Source organism: Camarhynchus parvulus, chromosome 1A (assembly GCF_901933205.1).
Source record: "Camarhynchus parvulus chromosome 1A, STF_HiC, whole genome shotgun sequence".
Lineage (NCBI taxonomy): Eukaryota > Metazoa > Chordata > Aves > Passeriformes > Thraupidae > Camarhynchus > Camarhynchus parvulus.
This window is the reverse complement of record NC_044586.1, coordinates 25259661-25277646: the sequence shown is the minus strand read 5'-3', so window position 1 is coordinate 25277646 and position 17986 is coordinate 25259661. Positions and strand designations below refer to the sequence as shown.

Here is a 17986-nt window from a genome sequence, read left to right as displayed (position 1 = left end):
TTCCCAAAGATGAGTGCAGGATGCTGTGACCTACAGTGGTTTTCTGGGAAGCATGTTAGAGTTTTCCAGAATTGTTGTGGCAGGAGGTGAGTGAGGCCTTCTTGTCTACAACCAGCGATCAGGAATTGCCCTTTGGAAACTTCAGATATGGCACAAGCAGATAAAGGTTTTATACAGTGTAATGAGGGAATTCAAGGATGTTTGCAAATTTTCCAACCTATGTGGATTTTTTTTTCCTTTCCCCTCATATGGCAAAATCAGTTCATGGAGTTCCTCAACTCCATTGATACCAGGTAACTGAATTCCTGTTACTGTGTAGCAGACCAGACTCTGGGGGTTACCTTAGACCACTCCAGGTCTTTCCGCTGGAATGGAATGTCTGCCCGCCTGCTGCAACACTTACTAAGTCACTGTTATAGTTTTAACAAAATACATCTTGAATTGTAACATTAAAACATGGATTTTTTTTTCCCTTTCAGTTTCTATTAAACTAACTTTATATATAAATTGTTTCTTCTAAAAAAAAGAGAGTTACATTTTGCTTCTTTTTTGATGTTTCTCTTGTCTTAACACTGCTGCATTGAAACCTCTTTACTGAGCTTTCACAAAAGAGGAAGATTTATTTCTAACTTAATGGTGTAAATTGCAGATGAATGAAGCAAAGCTTCCAAGAGAACTTTCATCTAGTCTTCAGCCCTTGGAATTTCAAGTAAACAACCAAAATTCAAGGAAAAGTGTGTCCCTGCTGTTTGCAGTTTTGTGAAGATTTTAAATCTTGGATAGAAAAGGAGATTATCAGATGGATTCTTCAGCATGCATTGTAGTAGATAAAAGAGGGGAATACAACCAGATGGCTCATAAGTGAGTGAAAATATTATTCAAAAAAGTGCTAAATAAAAATACAGTGATCAAAACCCCTTGCTTTCTAAGGCTCTGCATATCTGTAAACATCTGGGGGCATAAAAAGCCCAGGGCAGTCATTTCACAGCAATTTCTGCTGTGGCTGGGCGTAATTTTGAGATTCAGTTCACAGTTGACATGCTCATATTCAGTGCTGGTCCTCACTGGTGAAATATAAAGAACTCAACTTTGTGTGTTTGTAACATACAAATCAAAATATCTTCAACATAAAATAATAGTTCCCTGCTGATTTTGTGAAAGAAAAAACCAAACCAAGCCAAAAGCAAACCAAGCAGAAAACCAAACACAACCAAATCCCTCAGAAAAACATAACTCCCCTAAAAAAACCCATCGAGGAAAACTTAAATGGGGGAAATAAATTAAGAAAAACTGTTGGAAATTCTTTCAGAATTTTTATGATTAATTAACACAATACTTGCCATGGTTAGCCAGTGCTTTTATACATTATTAAGCTATTAATTATTTTCTAATATTCATACATATATATTCACGTGAAGTGGTGCTTAACAGGGTTCCTGTTACATGTAGGCCAAAACCACATATCTAAAAAAGGAGAAAGACTAATGAAGTGGACATACACTTTCCTGGCAATTATTTTCATTGTAGGCTGCACTTGGTTAAGTTTCTTTATAAGAAGTACTGTCATATAAATTCCCAGTATACAGTACACAGCATGAAAACAAAATATTTATAGGATTTGGTGCTACTCACTAAAGGAAATGAAACAAAATCACATTATAATACCTGCATCCGTGCATGGAAAAAATTAGTATTTCCAAAAGGTAGGTAATTTATACCGAAATTTGACAGGTAAAAAAGAATATATATTGTGCTTTAGATAAAACAACGTAGTAAGGTAGAAAATACGCATTGTAAATCTGAGAGAGCAACAACAATAGGAAGACGAGACATGTTTCTGTTATGTCATCGGGTAGAAAAAGTGATGTGGCAAAGTTAGAAAGAAATTACTGTGCCGCAGGAGAGAAGAGAGAAAGAAAATGCTGTGCAGCAGGAGAGAAGAGAGCGAAGTTCGGGAAAGAGGCTCCCAATGCTTTTCGCTTTTCGGGAACGGGTACCGGAAGACCGCAGAGCCCACACACGCTAAATGTTCGCGGAGGCGGCCAAGCCGGCCGAGCCCCAGCGCCAGGGTGCAGGGGCTGCAGCCATCCCGGGAACCCGAGCCGGGACACAGCGAGCCTGGACCGACAGCACCGCGGGGACCGGACAGAACTTCATGGACAGCGCCGGGGCCGCCACTGCCCGGAGGGGACGAAGCAAGGAAAAGCGGCTCGGGGGAGCCGAGGGGCTGGGGACTGGGAGAGCGGCGGGGGACGGGGGCAGAGCGGGAGGCGGGGAAAGCAGCCGGGCCCGGGGCGGAGCCGAAGGGGCGGAGGCTCAGCCCGGCCCCGCCCGCCGGGCCCGCCCCTGCTCCCAACCAGGTCGGACCAAACCCCATAAAGTCGCGGCGCGGGCAGCGCTGGCTCACACCGGCAGTGTCGGTAGCGGCGGCGAGTGTGTGTGACCATGTCTGGCCGGGGCAAGGGCGGTAAGGGGCTCGGCAAGGGCGGCGCCAAGCGCCACCGCAAGGTGCTGCGCGACAACATCCAGGGCATCACCAAGCCGGCCATCCGCCGCCTGGCTCGGCGCGGCGGCGTCAAGCGCATCTCGGGGCTCATCTACGAGGAGACGCGCGGCGTGCTCAAGGTCTTCCTGGAGAACGTCATCCGCGACGCCGTCACCTACACGGAGCACGCCAAGAGGAAGACGGTCACGGCCATGGACGTGGTCTACGCCCTCAAGCGCCAGGGTCGCACTCTCTACGGCTTCGGCGGCTAAAATCTTCTCTTCCTACCGGAGCACAACCACAAAATCACAAAGGCTCTTTTAAGAGCCACCCACCTATTCCTTGAAAAGAGCTGTGTCGCTGTGTTGTGATCTTTTGTTTATCGCTGTATTTGTGTTTCATTCTCCTTCACAAAGCAACCGTCTTCTTTCCATCTCGCTCTCCTATTTAAGGTAGGCTGGGCCGCTGTTCTTTAGCGCCCTTTTGGAGAGAAAAACACAAATTCTACACAGGGCGAGAGGGTCAATTACCATTCCCATAGAAACTGTGAGCAAACTGCGATATGCCTTAGTTCTCCGTGACCCAAAGGCAGCGGGAGAACCCACTGTGGCGCCCACAGTAGTGCCGCTCTGCCAGGGCGGGTTTGGCGCCCGCGCCATTTCCAAAAGCCCGCGCGGGACACGATTGGCTCCGCGACATTCCGCGCTCCCCTCCGCCCGCACTCGGCCCGGCACAGCGGCGCCGTGCGCGCCGAGAACAGAGCGATCCCACCGATCCCGTACCAACTGAACACGTAGTCCGCCAGAACAGGCCCGGGCTAAATACAGCGAACACGCGTCAAACCACACACACACACACACACACACACAGAGAGCCAGAGACAAACACAGCCGCCCTTCCCCCGGCACCCGGGCCGCGGATTTCAAGCTCTTTCTCGAGACTGTGGGTGGCTCTTAAAAGAGCCTTTGGGGTTTGCTCCTGGGCTCCGGACGTTTCCGCCGCCCGCTCTACTTGGTCTTGGCTTTGTGGCTCTCAGTCTTCTTGGGCAGCAGCACGGCCTGGATGTTGGGCAGCACGCCGCCCTGCGCGATCGTCACCTTGCCCAGCAGCTTGTTGAGCTCCTCGTCGTTGCGGATGGCGAGCTGCAGGTGGCGGGGGATGATGCGCGTCTTCTTGTTGTCGCGGGCCGCGTTGCCCGCCAGCTCCAGGATCTCGGCCGTCAGGTACTCCAGCACGGCCGCCAGGTACACCGGCGCGCCGGCGCCCACGCGCTCCGCGTAGTTGCCCTTGCGCAGCAGCCGGTGCACGCGGCCCACGGGGAACTGCAGCCCGGCCCGCGACGAGCGCGACTTGGCCTTGGCCCGCGCCTTGCCGCCCTGCTTCCCGCGACCAGACATCTTCCCGCGCTCCTCGCTCGCTCGGCACACAAAGTCCCGCTGACACGCAGCGACACCGACACCGCCGCCCTCAGACCTCCGGCTTTATATCCCCTCCCTGCGCGCGACCGCCGCCTCCTGATAGGCCGAGGACCGCTCTCGGGGCACGCTCTGACCAATGGCGCGCTGAATCTCACGCTGACCAATCGCCACGGCCGCAGCGCCCACTGGCTCCGCCCGCGCTCTCCGCTCGGCCAGTGACGAGCCGCGATGGGCGGGCCTCGGCTCGCGGCCCCTCCCACGGGAACGGCCGCTCCCGCCCGGGCCGGCGGAGCCGCGCTGCCCCGTCCCGCCCTGTGTTCGCCCTCTGTTCCGTGCTCGGAACAGCCAAGTCGCGCTCGTCGCGGGCCGGGCTGCAGTTCCCCGTGGGCCGCGTGCACCGGCTGCTGCGCAAGGGCAACTACGCGGAGCGCGTGGGCGCCGGCGCGCCGGTGTACCTGACGGCGAGATCCCGTGTTCTGTGTTCGGTTCTTCTAAAGCCGCCGGACTGAAGACTCCCGATTGGGTGGGGGGCCAGTCGAGTACAGAAAGAGGAAAAGATACACAGTGCGGTTGTGTCTGAGGGGAAAAAGGGGGACGCAGGGTGAACGTACGCCCTGAGAAGGCAGTTTGCCTTTATTCCCCGGTGGGTTTTTTCCCCGCGGTTTCGGACCATTCTAACACCGTTTCGATCCTTTCGAATTTATATAACTTCCCCGCAGATGAAAATAATCCTCTCCTTTGTATCCCAAAATTTCAATATACAGTGTGTAACCCTACCTTCATTCACACCGTAATTATATAAAATTAGCGGTTTTTTGTCTTAGTGTTCTTATGTACATAATGCAAACGGTACAGCGATAACAGCTCCTTTTATTGTGTTTGTGGTGGCTCTTAAAAGAGCCTTTGTGTTGATCTAAATACTTTTTAAAAACAAGTATCGAAACTCTGCAAGGCTTACGCGCGCTCTCCGCGGATGCGGCGGGCCAGCTGGATGTCCTTGGGCATGATGGTGACGCGCTTGGCGTGGATGGCGCACAGGTTGGTGTCCTCGAAGAGCCCCACCAGGTAGGCCTCGCTGGCCTCCTGCAGCGCCATGACGGCCGAGCTCTGGAAGCGCAGGTCGGTCTTGAAGTCCTGCGCGATCTCGCGCACCAGGCGCTGGAAGGGCAGCTTGCGGATCAGCAGCTCCGTGGACTTCTGGTAGCGGCGGATCTCGCGCAGCGCCACCGTGCCGGGCCGGTAGCGGTGCGGCTTCTTGACGCCGCCCGTGGCCGGCGCGCTCTTGCGGGCAGCCTTGGTGGCCAGCTGCTTGCGGGGCGCCTTGCCGCCCGTCGACTTCCGCGCCGTCTGCTTCGTGCGCGCCATCGCTACGGGAGCGAGCTCTCAAGTACGCGCTTACAGCGGTAATGTAGGACTTTTTGAGTTCGAGGAGTATTTATAGCACTGGTGCCTTCTCTGATAGGCAGACGGGTGAATGCTGCATTTCATTGGTTGATTCAAATTTTAAAATTCCCGCCCTTAGCAGATGCCTCCTACCCTTTACAGGCTCTTTGCTTACTGAATACTTAGTGTTCTTGTAAAGAGCCACAATGTATACTACTTTCGATTGCGAAATTTGTAAGACTTGAAGTTACTATGACATGACATGTTTAAGTTAAATATGAAACCATGCAAGGCTTAGCACACTTTTACATTATATGTGTTTGTAATTGCATAATGCTTATTAACTTGCTTCATCATCCTTTAAGTGTGAAAGTCTCCCTTCTATATTCATTGATATACTTGTGCAGAGTTAAAAAGAACAAAAATTCCCTTGAAAGTATTTGTACTTTAATTTAGATACCTTAAAGTATCTAAATTAAAATACAGAATTATGCAAAATAAAGTGGGAAAATGGAAGATGAAAATGTCTACGTGAAAATTAAAATTTAAAACGGTATTTAACCAACTCGTCTCAGCCCAAGAATGAAAAATATTCAGAGCTTTCAGTTCTTACTGTTATTACACGGATACATAAACTTTGATAAGCAGTTATGAAACAAGAAGGCATGGTTAGGAATTAAGGCTTGTAAAGGAATGTTTACATCCCTTTTGCATTTTAAATTTGGAGCCGCTGTTTAAATGAGGTCCCGGTATAAATGTGGGACGGCATTCCTCCCTTGTCAGTCCGTGCATGGGCCCTACGTCCCCTATTTCCCCCTCACAGACACCGCCGCACTGTGTCTGTTTTTCTCTTTATATCGTCGACTCAGCACCCCCAGTCCGCACTGTTCAGTCCGGGGGCTTTAGAAGCACCCTAGAGCACGGTACAGGGCGAACACAGGGCGGGACGGGGCAGCGCGGCTCCGCCGGCCCGGGCGGGAGCGGCCGTTCCCGTGGGAGGGGCCGCGAGCCGAGGCCCGCCCATCGCGGCTCGTCACTGGCCGAGCGGAGAGCGCGGGCGGAGCCAGTGGGCGCTGCGGCCGTGGCGATTGGTCAGCGTGAGATTCAGCGCGCCATTGGTCAGAGCGTGCCCCGAGAGCGGTCCTCGGCCTATCAGGAGGCGGCGGTCGCGCGCAGGGAGGGGATATAAAGCCGGAGGTCTGAGGGCGGCGGTGTCGGTGTCGCTGCGTGTCAGCGGGACTTTGTGTGCCGAGCGAGCGAGGAGCGCGGGAAGATGTCTGGTCGCGGGAAGCAGGGCGGCAAGGCGCGGGCCAAGGCCAAGTCGCGCTCGTCGCGGGCCGGGCTGCAGTTCCCCGTGGGCCGCGTGCACCGGCTGCTGCGCAAGGGCAACTACGCGGAGCGCGTGGGCGCCGGCGCGCCGGTGTACCTGGCGGCCGTGCTGGAGTACCTGACGGCCGAGATCCTGGAGCTGGCGGGCAACGCGGCCCGCGACAACAAGAAGACGCGCATCATCCCCCGCCACCTGCAGCTCGCCATCCGCAACGACGAGGAGCTCAACAAGCTGCTGGGCAAGGTGACGATCGCGCAGGGCGGCGTGCTGCCCAACATCCAGGCCGTGCTGCTGCCCAAGAAGACTGAGAGCCACAAAGCCAAGACCAAGTAGAGCGGGCGGCGGAAACGTCCGGAGCCCAGGAGCAAACCCCAAAGGCTCTTTTAAGAGCCACCCACAGTCTCGAGAAAGAGCTTGAAATCCGCGGCCCGGGTGCCGGGGGAAGGGCGGCTGTGTTTGTCTCTGGCTCTCTGTGTGTGTGTGTGTGTGTGTGTGTGTGGTTTGACGCGTGTTCGCTGTATTTAGCCCGGGCCTGTTCTGGCGGACTACGTGTTCAGTTGGTACGGGATCGGTGGGATCGCTCTGTTCTCGGCGCGCACGGCGCCGCTGTGCCGGGCCGAGTGCGGGCGGAGGGGAGCGCGGAATGTCGCGGAGCCAATCGTGTCCCGCGCGGGCTTTTGGAAATGGCGCGGGCGCCAAACCCGCCCTGGCAGAGCGGCACTACTGTGGGCGCCACAGTGGGTTCTCCCGCTGCCTTTGGGTCACGGAGAACTAAGGCATATCGCAGTTTGCTCACAGTTTCTATGGGAATGGTAATTGACCCTCTCGCCCTGTGTAGAATTTGTGTTTTTCTCTCCAAAAGGGCGCTAAAGAACAGCGGCCCAGCCTACCTTAAATAGGAGAGCGAGATGGAAAGAAGACGGTTGCTTTGTGAAGGAGAATGAAACACAGATAAATACAGCGATAAACAAAAGATCACAACACAGCGACACAGCTCTTTTCAAGGAATAGGTGGGTGGCTCTTAAAAGAGCCTTTGTGATTTTGTGGTTGTGCTCCGGTAGGAAGAGAAGATTTTAGCCGCCGAAGCCGTAGAGAGTGCGACCCTGGCGCTTGAGGGCGTAGACCACGTCCATGGCCGTGACCGTCTTCCTCTTGGCGTGCTCCGTGTAGGTGACGGCGTCGCGGATGACGTTCTCCAGGAAGACCTTGAGCACGCCGCGCGTCTCCTCGTAGATGAGCCCCGAGATGCGCTTGACGCCGCCGCGCCGAGCCAGGCGGCGGATGGCCGGCTTGGTGATGCCCTGGATGTTGTCGCGCAGCACCTTGCGGTGGCGCTTGGCGCCGCCCTTGCCGAGCCCCTTACCGCCCTTGCCCCGGCCAGACATGGTCACACACACTCGCCGCCGCTACCGACACTGCCGGTGTGAGCCAGCGCTGCCCGCGCCGCGACTTTATGGGGTTTGGTCCGACCTGGTTGGGAGCAGGGGCGGGCCCGGCGGGCGGGGCCGGGCTGAGCCTCCGCCCCTTCGGCTCCGCCCCGGGCCCGGCTGCTTTCCCCGCCTCCCGCTCTGCCCCCGTCCCCCGCCGCTCTCCCAGTCCCCAGCCCCTCGGCTCCCCCGAGCCGCTTTTTTCCTGCTCTCTCCCCTGCAGGCGTGGCGAGAACGCAGAGCCCCGTTTTTTCCCCTGCACAGGGACGTGGCAGTCTTTCGGCCGCCGCGCACTGTTCTTATGGCCCTGCTGTGACCGTGTCTGCACACTGCTGGGGTTCCCTTCAGGCATTCGATATACTGATAAACATAAGAACTCTTCGGTCAGTTTCAGGGGCTTAGTTTAGTGTTTGTCTTGTAAACCATGAAGCATGAGGAAAAGCATGCCTAAATTTTCACCTTAGGCCAGAAGTAAACTTTTCTTTTTCTCAAATCTACCTACGCCTGACTCTCAGCATTGCAAATTACTCTGTGATCAGTGAGGAATCTGCACAGGACTTTTTCAGCAATGAACTGAACACCCTTTATTTTCTATCCTAGTGTCCCCAGTGTTTGCTTCTCATTCACCCTTTATTTTCTCTCTTTATTATTTTCTTCATAATAAATTCCAGACACCTTGGTGATATAAAAAAGGCATTATATTTCCATTAGGTAATTAGTTTAACTGCATTCAAATTATTAATATATGTCAAATGCAGAACAAAAATGGCTGTGCCAGCTGTGTTCCTGTGTACCTCCATGTTTTCAAAGGCCTGGCACAATTCTGAGTGGATACTCTTTCCTTCATGTAATATATTTTCCTGTCACAAGGGTATGTTGCAAATGATGACATTTCTCTTTGTTTTTCTGGTATAACTGCATGACTCTGAAAATCAGTCATTATGACTTTTCAATCCATGTCTCATTTCTGTTGGCTATGCCTGCAGTTCTCCATTTGTAGTTCAGGACCCACTGGCTCTATGCAATTAACATCATTCCAACATGGAGAATTTGCCTGAGCTCAACATGGCCAAATACATTATTACTCACACAGAGACAGAGGAAAGTCCTTGAAAGTGAAGGGCTTAGAAAGATCTCTGTGAACGCTGGCAACCCTTTTCCTCATTGACTCTGTTTTTTTTTTCTGCCTGAGTCACAATGACTCCAGCAGGGTAAGTCTGAAAAAATGATGGGGTCTAAAAATATAATGGTGAAGTAATTTTTTCACAGCATCTTTCAGCTCAGATATTTTATATAAGAATGTCTCAGCCTGGCCCTGAAGATCTATGATTCCTTTTAATCTCTTCTTTTATATGACTTGCCATTCTCTCTGTTTCACATATATTATCTTCATCTCTGCAGCTACAGGGAAGGGTATTCAGTTCACTCTCTTTGCTGGTGGGCATTTTGTTCCATTTCATGCATGTTTTCCAGCAGCATTTTGATAACTCAGGCAGACACTGAGCACAGCTAACCACGTGTTAATGGAATTCTCCACAATGACAGGGATACAGTCCATGTAATACACATGCCCATCACTCATCTGTCCATCCACCACTCCCACTCACCTGTTACTCAACCTTTTGATTTGTAATGCTAAAGCAAATCCCAAAACATGACAAATGTTTTGTCTAGAGAAAGCAACTGCTATACACAAAGAAGAAAACTACATTTGCTGCTCCTTAATTCACCTCTGTCTTAAGACATCCCCTCTGACTCAATGAGTCTCTAGCCTACAAAGCACTAGAATCTAAAGGACCACTTTGATGAGATTATCAGCTATTGCTCTTACCCTCTTTATTTACTAGCCTCTGTCACAGTTGGGATATTGGTCCAGAAAGAAGTTTCCTGTCAGTTTCTCATTTCTTCAAGCATTGTAATTATGTCTCCAGCATGCAATTCTAAGAGAGCAGAATCTCAAGGCTGTCCTGCTCATAACACCCATTAATTTCTCCCCACTCTTGGATCCCTGCTGATATTACTAACTTAAGAAACAAGTTCTACTACTGCACTGTGTATTCTTCTGACGTCTCCCAGACTTACAGCTTTTGTGTTCCCAATACTAGCCTAACAGAGCTTGCGTGTCCCTCAAGTTTGAAGGGACCATAACCAGATGATCGTGCTACCCAAGGGGAAGGTAAAAAAAAAAGAAAAACAACAAACCAAAACAACCCAGAAGACCCAAACAAAACCACAAAATAAAGAGAAGACCATTCTCCATGTAGGGACAATAAGCATATGTGGTAAAATGAAAATAATAAAAATCTAAACCCAAACAGACTTGAAGATTAAGAATCCATCTTTACTTTCATTAGTGTGAAATGCAAACAAAAATTCCTCTCTTCATCCACTGGTGTAACTGATAGTGATAACCCTTGAAAACCTTTCTATGAAGTCAAGCACACCAAGGCCTAAAAAATTGATAAAACAAGAACAGATTGCAATTTTTCCTCCATTTTGGTTTTGGTTCCATTTATTTTCTTTCTCCCTTTTTTTTGTTATCCAAGTGAATTTTTAGATAAAAAGACCATGTCTTAGATTTGGCAATTAACATTGGAATTACTCAAAAGTTCACCTTACTGATCACCAGGCCCCTTCCTCAACAGCTTTGAGTAATTTCAAACGCCAGCAGGTTTCTCTTTACTCACCACCTCCACACAGCTGCATGTCTGCTGCTCCCTGCTCCTGGCTGCTCAATGCTGCCCTTCTGTGCAAGCCTTGCTAACCACACAATTAAATGTCAGATGTTACAAACTACTGACCTCAAACAGAACACAAAAGTTAAAGTTCTTACCCTATTCCCTATTTCAAAACCAAGTCAACAAAATCTTGATGGCATTTTCAGTTCCAAAAAAAAAAAAAACCAAAAAAAAAAAAAAAAACTGTGCCAGAAAGAGCAAGAATTCGTTTTAATACAGTCAATATAGAAGTCAATCTTTTCTGAGACCAAGGCAATTTGCAGGCAAAATAGCTGAAATATATTCTTCCTGAATGTGTCCAAAACAGTATATATATAGTCCCATGAGCCTCTGAAGCCAGACTCCTGAATTCCTACCTGTATGACAGCAGAGGTGACAAGTTGCTGACCTCATTAATATATCAGGGGGAAATTCAGGCCCCAGCCAGCCCTTCCAGCGCCCCTGGCAATCTGCACAACATACTGACCTGAGATAGTGCTACTCTGGCACCAGACCATGGGCTGCCAGGCTGCAAAGCACGTACAGTAAAAACACGAACTACAGCACAACCCTTACTCAGTGAACAACTCTGCAAAACATTTTTGTTTCCTTCTATGGGAAAACAGCCTACACAGCGAGCTCCCAAATGCTAACTTGCAATACTCCTGCTCTAGAGAGATGGCCCCAACAGCCTTTTCTAGAGCCAGTACCTGTTTCACCTTCACACCTCTGGTGAATAACAGGAAGGGAGCACCACTTAAGGAGAGCATCCTTTCATGGTGAGTTACACAGGGCTCTGGCTCTCAGCCTACATTGTGCCTGGGTGCCACTGTCAGTGCCTGTGAGGCAAAAAGTGAGTTGCATGCCAATCCAAATTTACCTGGAAGCATGTCACATCAGTGTCTGGGGTGTCAGCAGCCAGGAAGATGGCAGAATGCTGACCAGCTGTGCATGCATGATGTGTCCAAGGACACTTTGTCCCTCCATAGGCTCCAAACACGTTTCTGGCTGGAGTGGGAAGTGACATTTAGATTCATCACATTGCTCCCTCCAGTGTACCAGAAGTCACAGACAGCATTGTCACACAAGCAGGAAAGTGTGGAGGACAGAAAATCCACAGGAGTGCTGCAGTGTTGCAGGGAGGAAGAGTGTGCAGCCCAGCACCCCTGTGTGTGAGCTGCTGACCAGTCTGAGCAGCCAGGAATCCCTGCAGATGGAGAGGCTGCTGTGGAAAGGCAGTGTGGTGTCACCCTTCCTCAGGGGACTCCACCACTAAATGCAAGTCAAAGTTAAGCACTCTCCATTCAGGAGGAGACAATTTCCTCGGGGAGCCATAGCTGATGCAGCTGCTGTTAATGTTGCTCACCTCTCAGGAATAGTTTGTCTAAGGGCCTGAGGTGTCCTCAATCTCCCATTGATGATGACATTCAAACCATGTCAGGGTGGTCCAGAACACAATTTTTCAAGTGGCTTGGATTAGTTTTAGAAGACCAAATTACTCAGAGATAGAAATAATTCTATTATTTAATATCTGACTGAGGACCTTTTCATTGTGTGTGAAAAAAAGTAAATATGCCTTAAACTAATAAACAGAGAGTAAAGAACAAAGACCATGTTTTTAATCATTATCTGTTCTCAGAAAGGTTTTGGCCCCCTGTAGTTTATTTTTTTTTTGCTGACTTTTTTTTTTTTTTTAGTTTGCTTTCCCAGGAAGGATTTCCTTCCCAGTGCCTCCTAACTATGGACATATCCAGGTTTCAGACTACAGATTTTAACCTGCCAAATTACATGCCATGGCAATGAAGAAGGGAGGACACCACAGGTGCCCCAACCCTTAACCAAGGGTACAGGGAGGAGTGCACAACATTCCAGGAAGATGAGTCTGTGGGGACAGTCATCCCTTGCCCTACCCTATTTGTTCTGCTCCCTACAGGTGCTCACTCATACCCTGAGTTTAAAAGGCCTTATGTGACCTCAGGACACTTTAGGAGCTTTAACAGCACAAGCAGCAGACACATTAGTATTATGTAGGCAGAGACTTGTTCTGCTGAGCTGCAACAAGTTTGTAGTTTGGTAGGTCTCGCTTTAAAATTCCTTAGCTAAGTGTTAAAAGTTGCTAAACTGTGCTGGCTGGTTGGATCACACAAGTGTTATTACATGTGAAACTCAGATGAAAGATGATGTCACTGAGGGCAAGTAAGGCATGGGTGTAACTGTAATGGGAGTGTAATCACGGTTCCAGGGAGCATTTACACCTCTTTCCTGTGGAACATGTATGTGGGAGTGCAGCACATCATGTAAAGGCCCTCACCTAAATCTCTCTGGAAATTGCCATCTGAAGTGAGGAGAGGGGCTCAGAGTGTCAGAGCAGCTGTGCTTCCTTCAGCTGCTGGGAATGACTGAGCAGAGCCCTCAGCTGCAGCAGGCAGAGCAGCCCAGCAGCCACATTTGTGTGGCTGGCTCTCATGCTAATGCCTCCCAACAAAATTGCTTGGGAACAACTACTGTGCTACCTCTCCTTAATGCAGACATACCTAAATATAACCCACAGCTTATTTTCATAGGAACAAGTATTGGCAGGTCCTAAACTGCAGATGGGAACGTTTGATAGCTCTCAGGTGTGCTGCCAGGCCTTGGCTGTGCTTCCTGTGTCTCCTTGCTCATGCCAAGAGGTCTTAATGATAACTGCAAAAGTTGGACAGATTTGGCTATCTGAAGGGAAGCAATTTGCAGGGAGGGCACAGATTGCAGGTCTGTGATGCAGTGTGGCCTGCTGGGGTGCCCATAAAGTGAGAAGGACTGAAGCCATTCATATGAAGTAGTCCTTACAGTGGTGTCTTCTCCAGAAGTATCTCTGGAGATCCTGATATTAACTTTCCTTCTCTTACTGAATAATGAATTCTACCTCGCTCCAGTCTCACTGGGAAAACCAAACCGCATGTAACAGTCTATGTAGTGTCTTCTCAATTATATTTTTCCACAATATCCTATATATAAAATAGGATTTTTTTCCCATCTTCATTTGCTCAGCTAGAGGTAAAAGTTCCACTTCTGCCTTTTAGGTAATCTTTCACCACATTTTTTCTCTTCCTGAGTATATCTGTTTATTCTTTTTAACTATCTGTTCTGACTGCAGAGCAGCTCTTTTTAAAATTTCCAAATACACCTTAACTTTCCAAAATATTGTTCCTGTATGTATTTCTTTCACATAAAGAATATGTACTCCAAGCAGCAATTCTGCATCAGTAAAGTAGGTTTATCTCTTTGCTACAAAACCATTTTCAAAATAGCTTCTGGTTTTGTTTTTTTTTTTAAAGAAATTTCTGAAGTTACTTCAGTTTAAATTACTAAAAAGTAGCTGAAGACCAGAAGCTGACACGTATATCCTCAGTAGACTTTTTTGGAAATGAGGAAAGGGAGAAAAGCCAGGCAGAAAACTGAGATAGTGACCATTTTAGCCACCTCAATTTTGCCACCAACAAATGTGAATGAAGACTCTGTGAAGCCACAAATGAGAGCTGGAATATTTACATTCCCTTCAGTGAAGATTACTGAAACAAATGTGTTCAAAGCACCAAGAATAAGCAAAAAGGAATTTTTCATTTTGCTGACATGTCACTCGTGGTCTATGCTGTTCCTCTGTCTATATGCAATGAAGTCTCTAGGCAACTGCTAAATTTCATATCTTCCCAGCAATTGCTACCTTATTACATTATGCAGCCAAATCAATGGAAAGGTTAATTCATAGTTTTACATATACAGGATAAAGGCTTCAAAACATTTTTCTTTCATCTGGCAATTTCTGAAGGTAACTCTTCAATACCCACATCCACTCCATTGAATCCCTGTATCCTTACTTCGTGTTACATAGTATTGCCAAACAGGACCTTGAAAATCACAATCTGATTAGCTCTTCTCTCGGTTATTTTCTCCTTAAAGCATTATAGAGCACAGGTGCATTTTTACTGCAACCTTTTTATGATATTTTATCATTATGGGGTGGAGGTCACAATTTTCCCTGTCATTGCATTTATTGATAATTTCACATTCCCTGAAACACGATTTTACAGCAAGCTAAATCTCTCACCTTATACACATTTTACTATTTATAAAACAGCCATTGTAAATTAAACCATGACACAGAAATAGAATTACATTTTCCTAAAACTATCTACTCATACACTGAATTTCTGGTTGCTAATATGTTCTTAAATACTGCATTCACATTATATGTTATAGCAAGTAATACCAAAGGGCTGGTTGCAGTGCAGTCTTTGTGATTCTTAAACAACTACAAAAGACAATGGATAATACACTTTTTTCCCAGTCAGTTACAGATTAATTAAATTTTAAGCCATAGCTCTGTTCTGCTCAGCATATTACACCATCTTCCACCAGATACCAGTGTGGTTGACTCCTTCCTGGTTCTTTAGGAATGACCTATGGCCTACCTCTCCCCTTGTTAAAACTCAGGTTATCACAAATTGCTCTAGTTTCTGTCATAAAAGTATTTCCTTATTGAAGTGATTCCTGTAAAACGCACAAGTAATAATTAGGTGGGTTTTATTTAGCGTGAGAAGGGGATTCAGCATTCAGAGGCTTTAGCTAAACCTTTGTGTAGCCATATTCTGTGAGACACATTAAAAAATCCAAACAGCAATATGGTTTACAATTCTACTACTTTTAGAGAAAATATAAAACAAGATGATATTCTTTGGGAATGAAGAGCATGATTACTAAACTGCAATGCTACTGCTTGCAAATCTTAAATTACCAGAGACAAAGATAATTTCCATAAACAACAGAAGTGCAGGAGATTGCTTTCTTTTACAAAGCTACAGTTTTGTAACATAAGGTTTTAAATTACTATATACTTCAAAATAATATAGAGCACGACAGGCAAATAGCTTGATTTACTGAATATTTGGTAGAAAAATTCGTATGGAAAACAAACAAAAACACCCCACATAGGGCAGCAGAGTAACTTTGCCTCCCTTGTAGTGAAATCCCAGTAAGACAAAATAAACCAACTCTCTGTTCATCAGTCTCCAGATATCAAGAAATTGCTTATGTTTCTATAAAAAGTGGAATAGGTGGTTGTACGAGACACTATTTCACTAGACTTTAGCGTTTTAGTAGGTAAAACACATGGTCAAAGGAACCGGTTCTTAATCCATATTCAGAGCTGAAAAAGGAGTTTGTGTTACTTCCTCCTCTTCAAAATCAATTTAAACTGTCAAAATAGCTTCAAATCGTAAGCTTTCAACTTTGACCCCAAGAAAACCCTCTAAAGAATAAGACTGAGTCGTTGCCGAAACATTTATATCAAAAGGAAATTTTTAATTTGCAAGGAAAAACAAAAGTTTCTCCCTTCAGAGCTCTCTCTAGCAGCAGCACACGGGATTTATCGCCTCTCCTTTAACTCAAATCGCGTGTTTGCCGCAGGAAACTCTCCCGAACGCAAGTACCTGCTCTTCTCCCCCCTCACCGGGGAAACCGGCCGATTTGGTGGCAGAAATTCCGAGGAAAACACACTTTTGTTAGTCCAAAGAAACACAAATCGAGCACACCGAAGGGCTCCCCGGCCGTGCGGCGGGGCGGGCTCTGCAGCGCACCAATCACGGCGCGGCTCCGCTCTAAAAATACGAGCATCTGACCCGGGCCAGCCCAATTGTGTTCGCCCGCTCCGCCGAGGCAGCTGCCGCGATGTCCGAGACCGCTCCCAGCGCCGCCCCCGATGCGCCCGCTCCCGGCGCCAAGGCCGCCGCCAAGAAGCCGAAGAAGGCGGCGAGCGGCTCCAAAGCCCGCAAGCCCGCGGGGCCCAGCGTCACCGAGCTGATCACCAAGGCCGTGTCCGCCTCCAAGGAGCGCAAGGGGCTCTCGCTCGCCGCGCTCAAGAAGGCGCTGGCCGCCGGCGGCTACGATGTGGAGAAGAACAACAGCCGCATCAAGCTGGGGCTCAAGAGCCTCGTCAGCAAGGGCACCCTGGTGCAGACCAAGGGCACCGGCGCCTCCGGCTCCTTCCGCCTCAACAAGAAGCCGGGAGAAGTGAAGGAGAAAGCCCCGAAGAAGAGAGCAGCTGCGGCCAAGCCCAAGAAGCCGGCGGCGAAGAAGCCCGCCAGCGCCGCCAAGAAGCCCAAGAAAGCGGCGGCCGTGAAGAAGAGCCCCAAGAAGGCGAAGAAGCCTGCGGCTGCAGCGGCCAAGAAAGCGGCCAAGAGCCCCAAGAAAGCCGCCAAGGCCGGGCGCCCCAAGAAGGCGGCCAAGAGCCCGGCTAAGGCAAAGGCCGTGAAGCCCAAAGCGGCCAAGCCCAAGGCAGCCAAACCCAAAGCGGCCAAGGCGAAGAAGGCGGCGCCCAAAAAGAAGTAAATTGTACCAGGAGAGTTTTGTTCTACGTATTTTGTTATCCAACGGCTCTTTTAAGAGCCACCCACACTTTCCCTAAAGGAGCTGATGCACCGAGGTCGACCGTAACCTGCAGCAGGGGTCCAGCAATTCGTAAGTCGTCAAGAGGTCAATTGTGTCTTGTGTTTTTTGTTTCCTAGGGATTACCGAAAGGAATAGTTAAGAACGCGGTAGAGCGCGGCGACTTTAGGGAAGTGTAGACTTTTGTTTTTCTCTAAGTAATTACTTTGACTACCAAGAAACAATGTTTTATAATGATTTGATAAAAAATCGGATGTACGTTTTTTTAAAGATGTATTTTGTAACAAAATAATGCAATTGCCAGACACGCTACTACTGAGCCATGTTTAATCTAATGAATTATTTCTCTTTTAAATATCTCCGTAAATGCCTTTGTCTGTTTTGAGGGGGAAGGAGGGCGGGGAGGGTTTCCTTACGGACACAAAAATACCCCGATCTCTCCCAATCCTTTTGTTCCTGATGAGAAAGGAAGCTTTAAGTATTGAAAAAGCCCGCCCTGCCCAAGGATTGGCCAGCGGAAATCCCAGCCCGCTGCCCTTCCCCCTCCCTTCCCCGAAAACGATTACGCCTCCAATCTCTGGAACTGCATCGACCACTTTAAGAGGCGGAAAAGGGAGGGGGGACGGGAACTCTCACCGAATAGTGTCCGTATGTTCTCAGATGCAAGAACCAAATGGAAAATATCTCGTACCAAGAAGAACGGAGAAGAGGACGTTTTGGCAAGACTTTGTTAACAAAAACATGGAAAACATTGCTACTTTATCCAACCAAAAATAAAAAATAAGTTTAAACAAGAATTGAG

The 17986-nt window shown here is 48.5% G+C and overlaps 6 protein-coding genes across 6 annotated transcripts; 3 read left to right on the top strand and 3 right to left on the bottom strand.

Annotated features, from left to right (window-relative positions):
- The first annotated feature begins 2391 nt into the window (after positions 1 to 2391).
- LOC115909937 (histone H4) lies at positions 2392 to 2838 on the top strand. Its single transcript, XM_030959686.1, has one exon. The coding sequence runs from the start codon at positions 2446 to 2448 to the stop codon at positions 2755 to 2757; it is 312 nt and encodes a 103-aa protein (XP_030815546.1). The 5' UTR covers positions 2392 to 2445; the 3' UTR covers positions 2758 to 2838.
- A 589-nt stretch (positions 2839 to 3427) lies between these two features.
- On the bottom strand, positions 3428 to 3953 carry LOC115909927 (histone H2A type 2-C-like). Its single transcript, XM_030959676.1, has one exon. The coding sequence runs from the start codon at positions 3880 to 3882 to the stop codon at positions 3493 to 3495; it is 390 nt and encodes a 129-aa protein (XP_030815536.1). The 5' UTR covers positions 3883 to 3953; the 3' UTR covers positions 3428 to 3492.
- Positions 3954 to 4788: 835 nt separating this feature from the next.
- Positions 4789 to 5316, bottom strand: LOC115909913 (histone H3). The gene has a single exon (XM_030959660.1). The coding sequence runs from the start codon at positions 5266 to 5268 to the stop codon at positions 4858 to 4860; it is 411 nt and encodes a 136-aa protein (XP_030815520.1). The 5' UTR covers positions 5269 to 5316; the 3' UTR covers positions 4789 to 4857.
- A 1172-nt stretch (positions 5317 to 6488) lies between these two features.
- On the top strand, positions 6489 to 7015 carry LOC115909921 (histone H2A type 2-C-like). Its single transcript, XM_030959670.1, has one exon. The coding sequence runs from the start codon at positions 6560 to 6562 to the stop codon at positions 6947 to 6949; it is 390 nt and encodes a 129-aa protein (XP_030815530.1). The 5' UTR covers positions 6489 to 6559; the 3' UTR covers positions 6950 to 7015.
- A 615-nt stretch (positions 7016 to 7630) lies between these two features.
- Positions 7631 to 8057, bottom strand: LOC115909938 (histone H4). Its single transcript, XM_030959687.1, has one exon. It carries the CDS (start codon positions 8000 to 8002, stop codon positions 7691 to 7693), a length of 312 nt encoding a protein of 103 aa, XP_030815547.1. The 5' UTR covers positions 8003 to 8057; the 3' UTR covers positions 7631 to 7690.
- Positions 8058 to 16439: 8382 nt separating this feature from the next.
- On the top strand, positions 16440 to 17978 carry LOC115909904 (histone H1.01). The gene has a single exon (XM_030959652.1). The coding sequence runs from the start codon at positions 16468 to 16470 to the stop codon at positions 17125 to 17127; it is 660 nt and encodes a 219-aa protein (XP_030815512.1). The 5' UTR covers positions 16440 to 16467; the 3' UTR covers positions 17128 to 17978.
- Positions 17979 to 17986: the final 8 nt, after the last annotated feature.

Excerpts from the sequence above, each read along its gene's own strand:
- LOC115909921 (XM_030959670.1), top strand. The coding sequence starts at position 6,560 with ATGTCTGGTCGCGGGAAGCAGGGCGGCAAGGCGCGGGCCAAGGCCAAG.
- LOC115909904 (XM_030959652.1), top strand. The coding sequence starts at position 16,468 with ATGTCCGAGACCGCTCCCAGCGCCGCCCCCGATGCGCCCGCTCCCGGC.
- LOC115909913 (XM_030959660.1), bottom strand. The coding sequence starts at position 5,268 with ATGGCGCGCACGAAGCAGACGGCGCGGAAGTCGACGGGCGGCAAGGCG.
- LOC115909938 (XM_030959687.1), bottom strand. The coding sequence starts at position 8,002 with ATGTCTGGCCGGGGCAAGGGCGGTAAGGGGCTCGGCAAGGGCGGCGCC.
- LOC115909927 (XM_030959676.1), bottom strand. The coding sequence starts at position 3,882 with ATGTCTGGTCGCGGGAAGCAGGGCGGCAAGGCGCGGGCCAAGGCCAAG.
- LOC115909937 (XM_030959686.1), top strand. The coding sequence starts at position 2,446 with ATGTCTGGCCGGGGCAAGGGCGGTAAGGGGCTCGGCAAGGGCGGCGCC.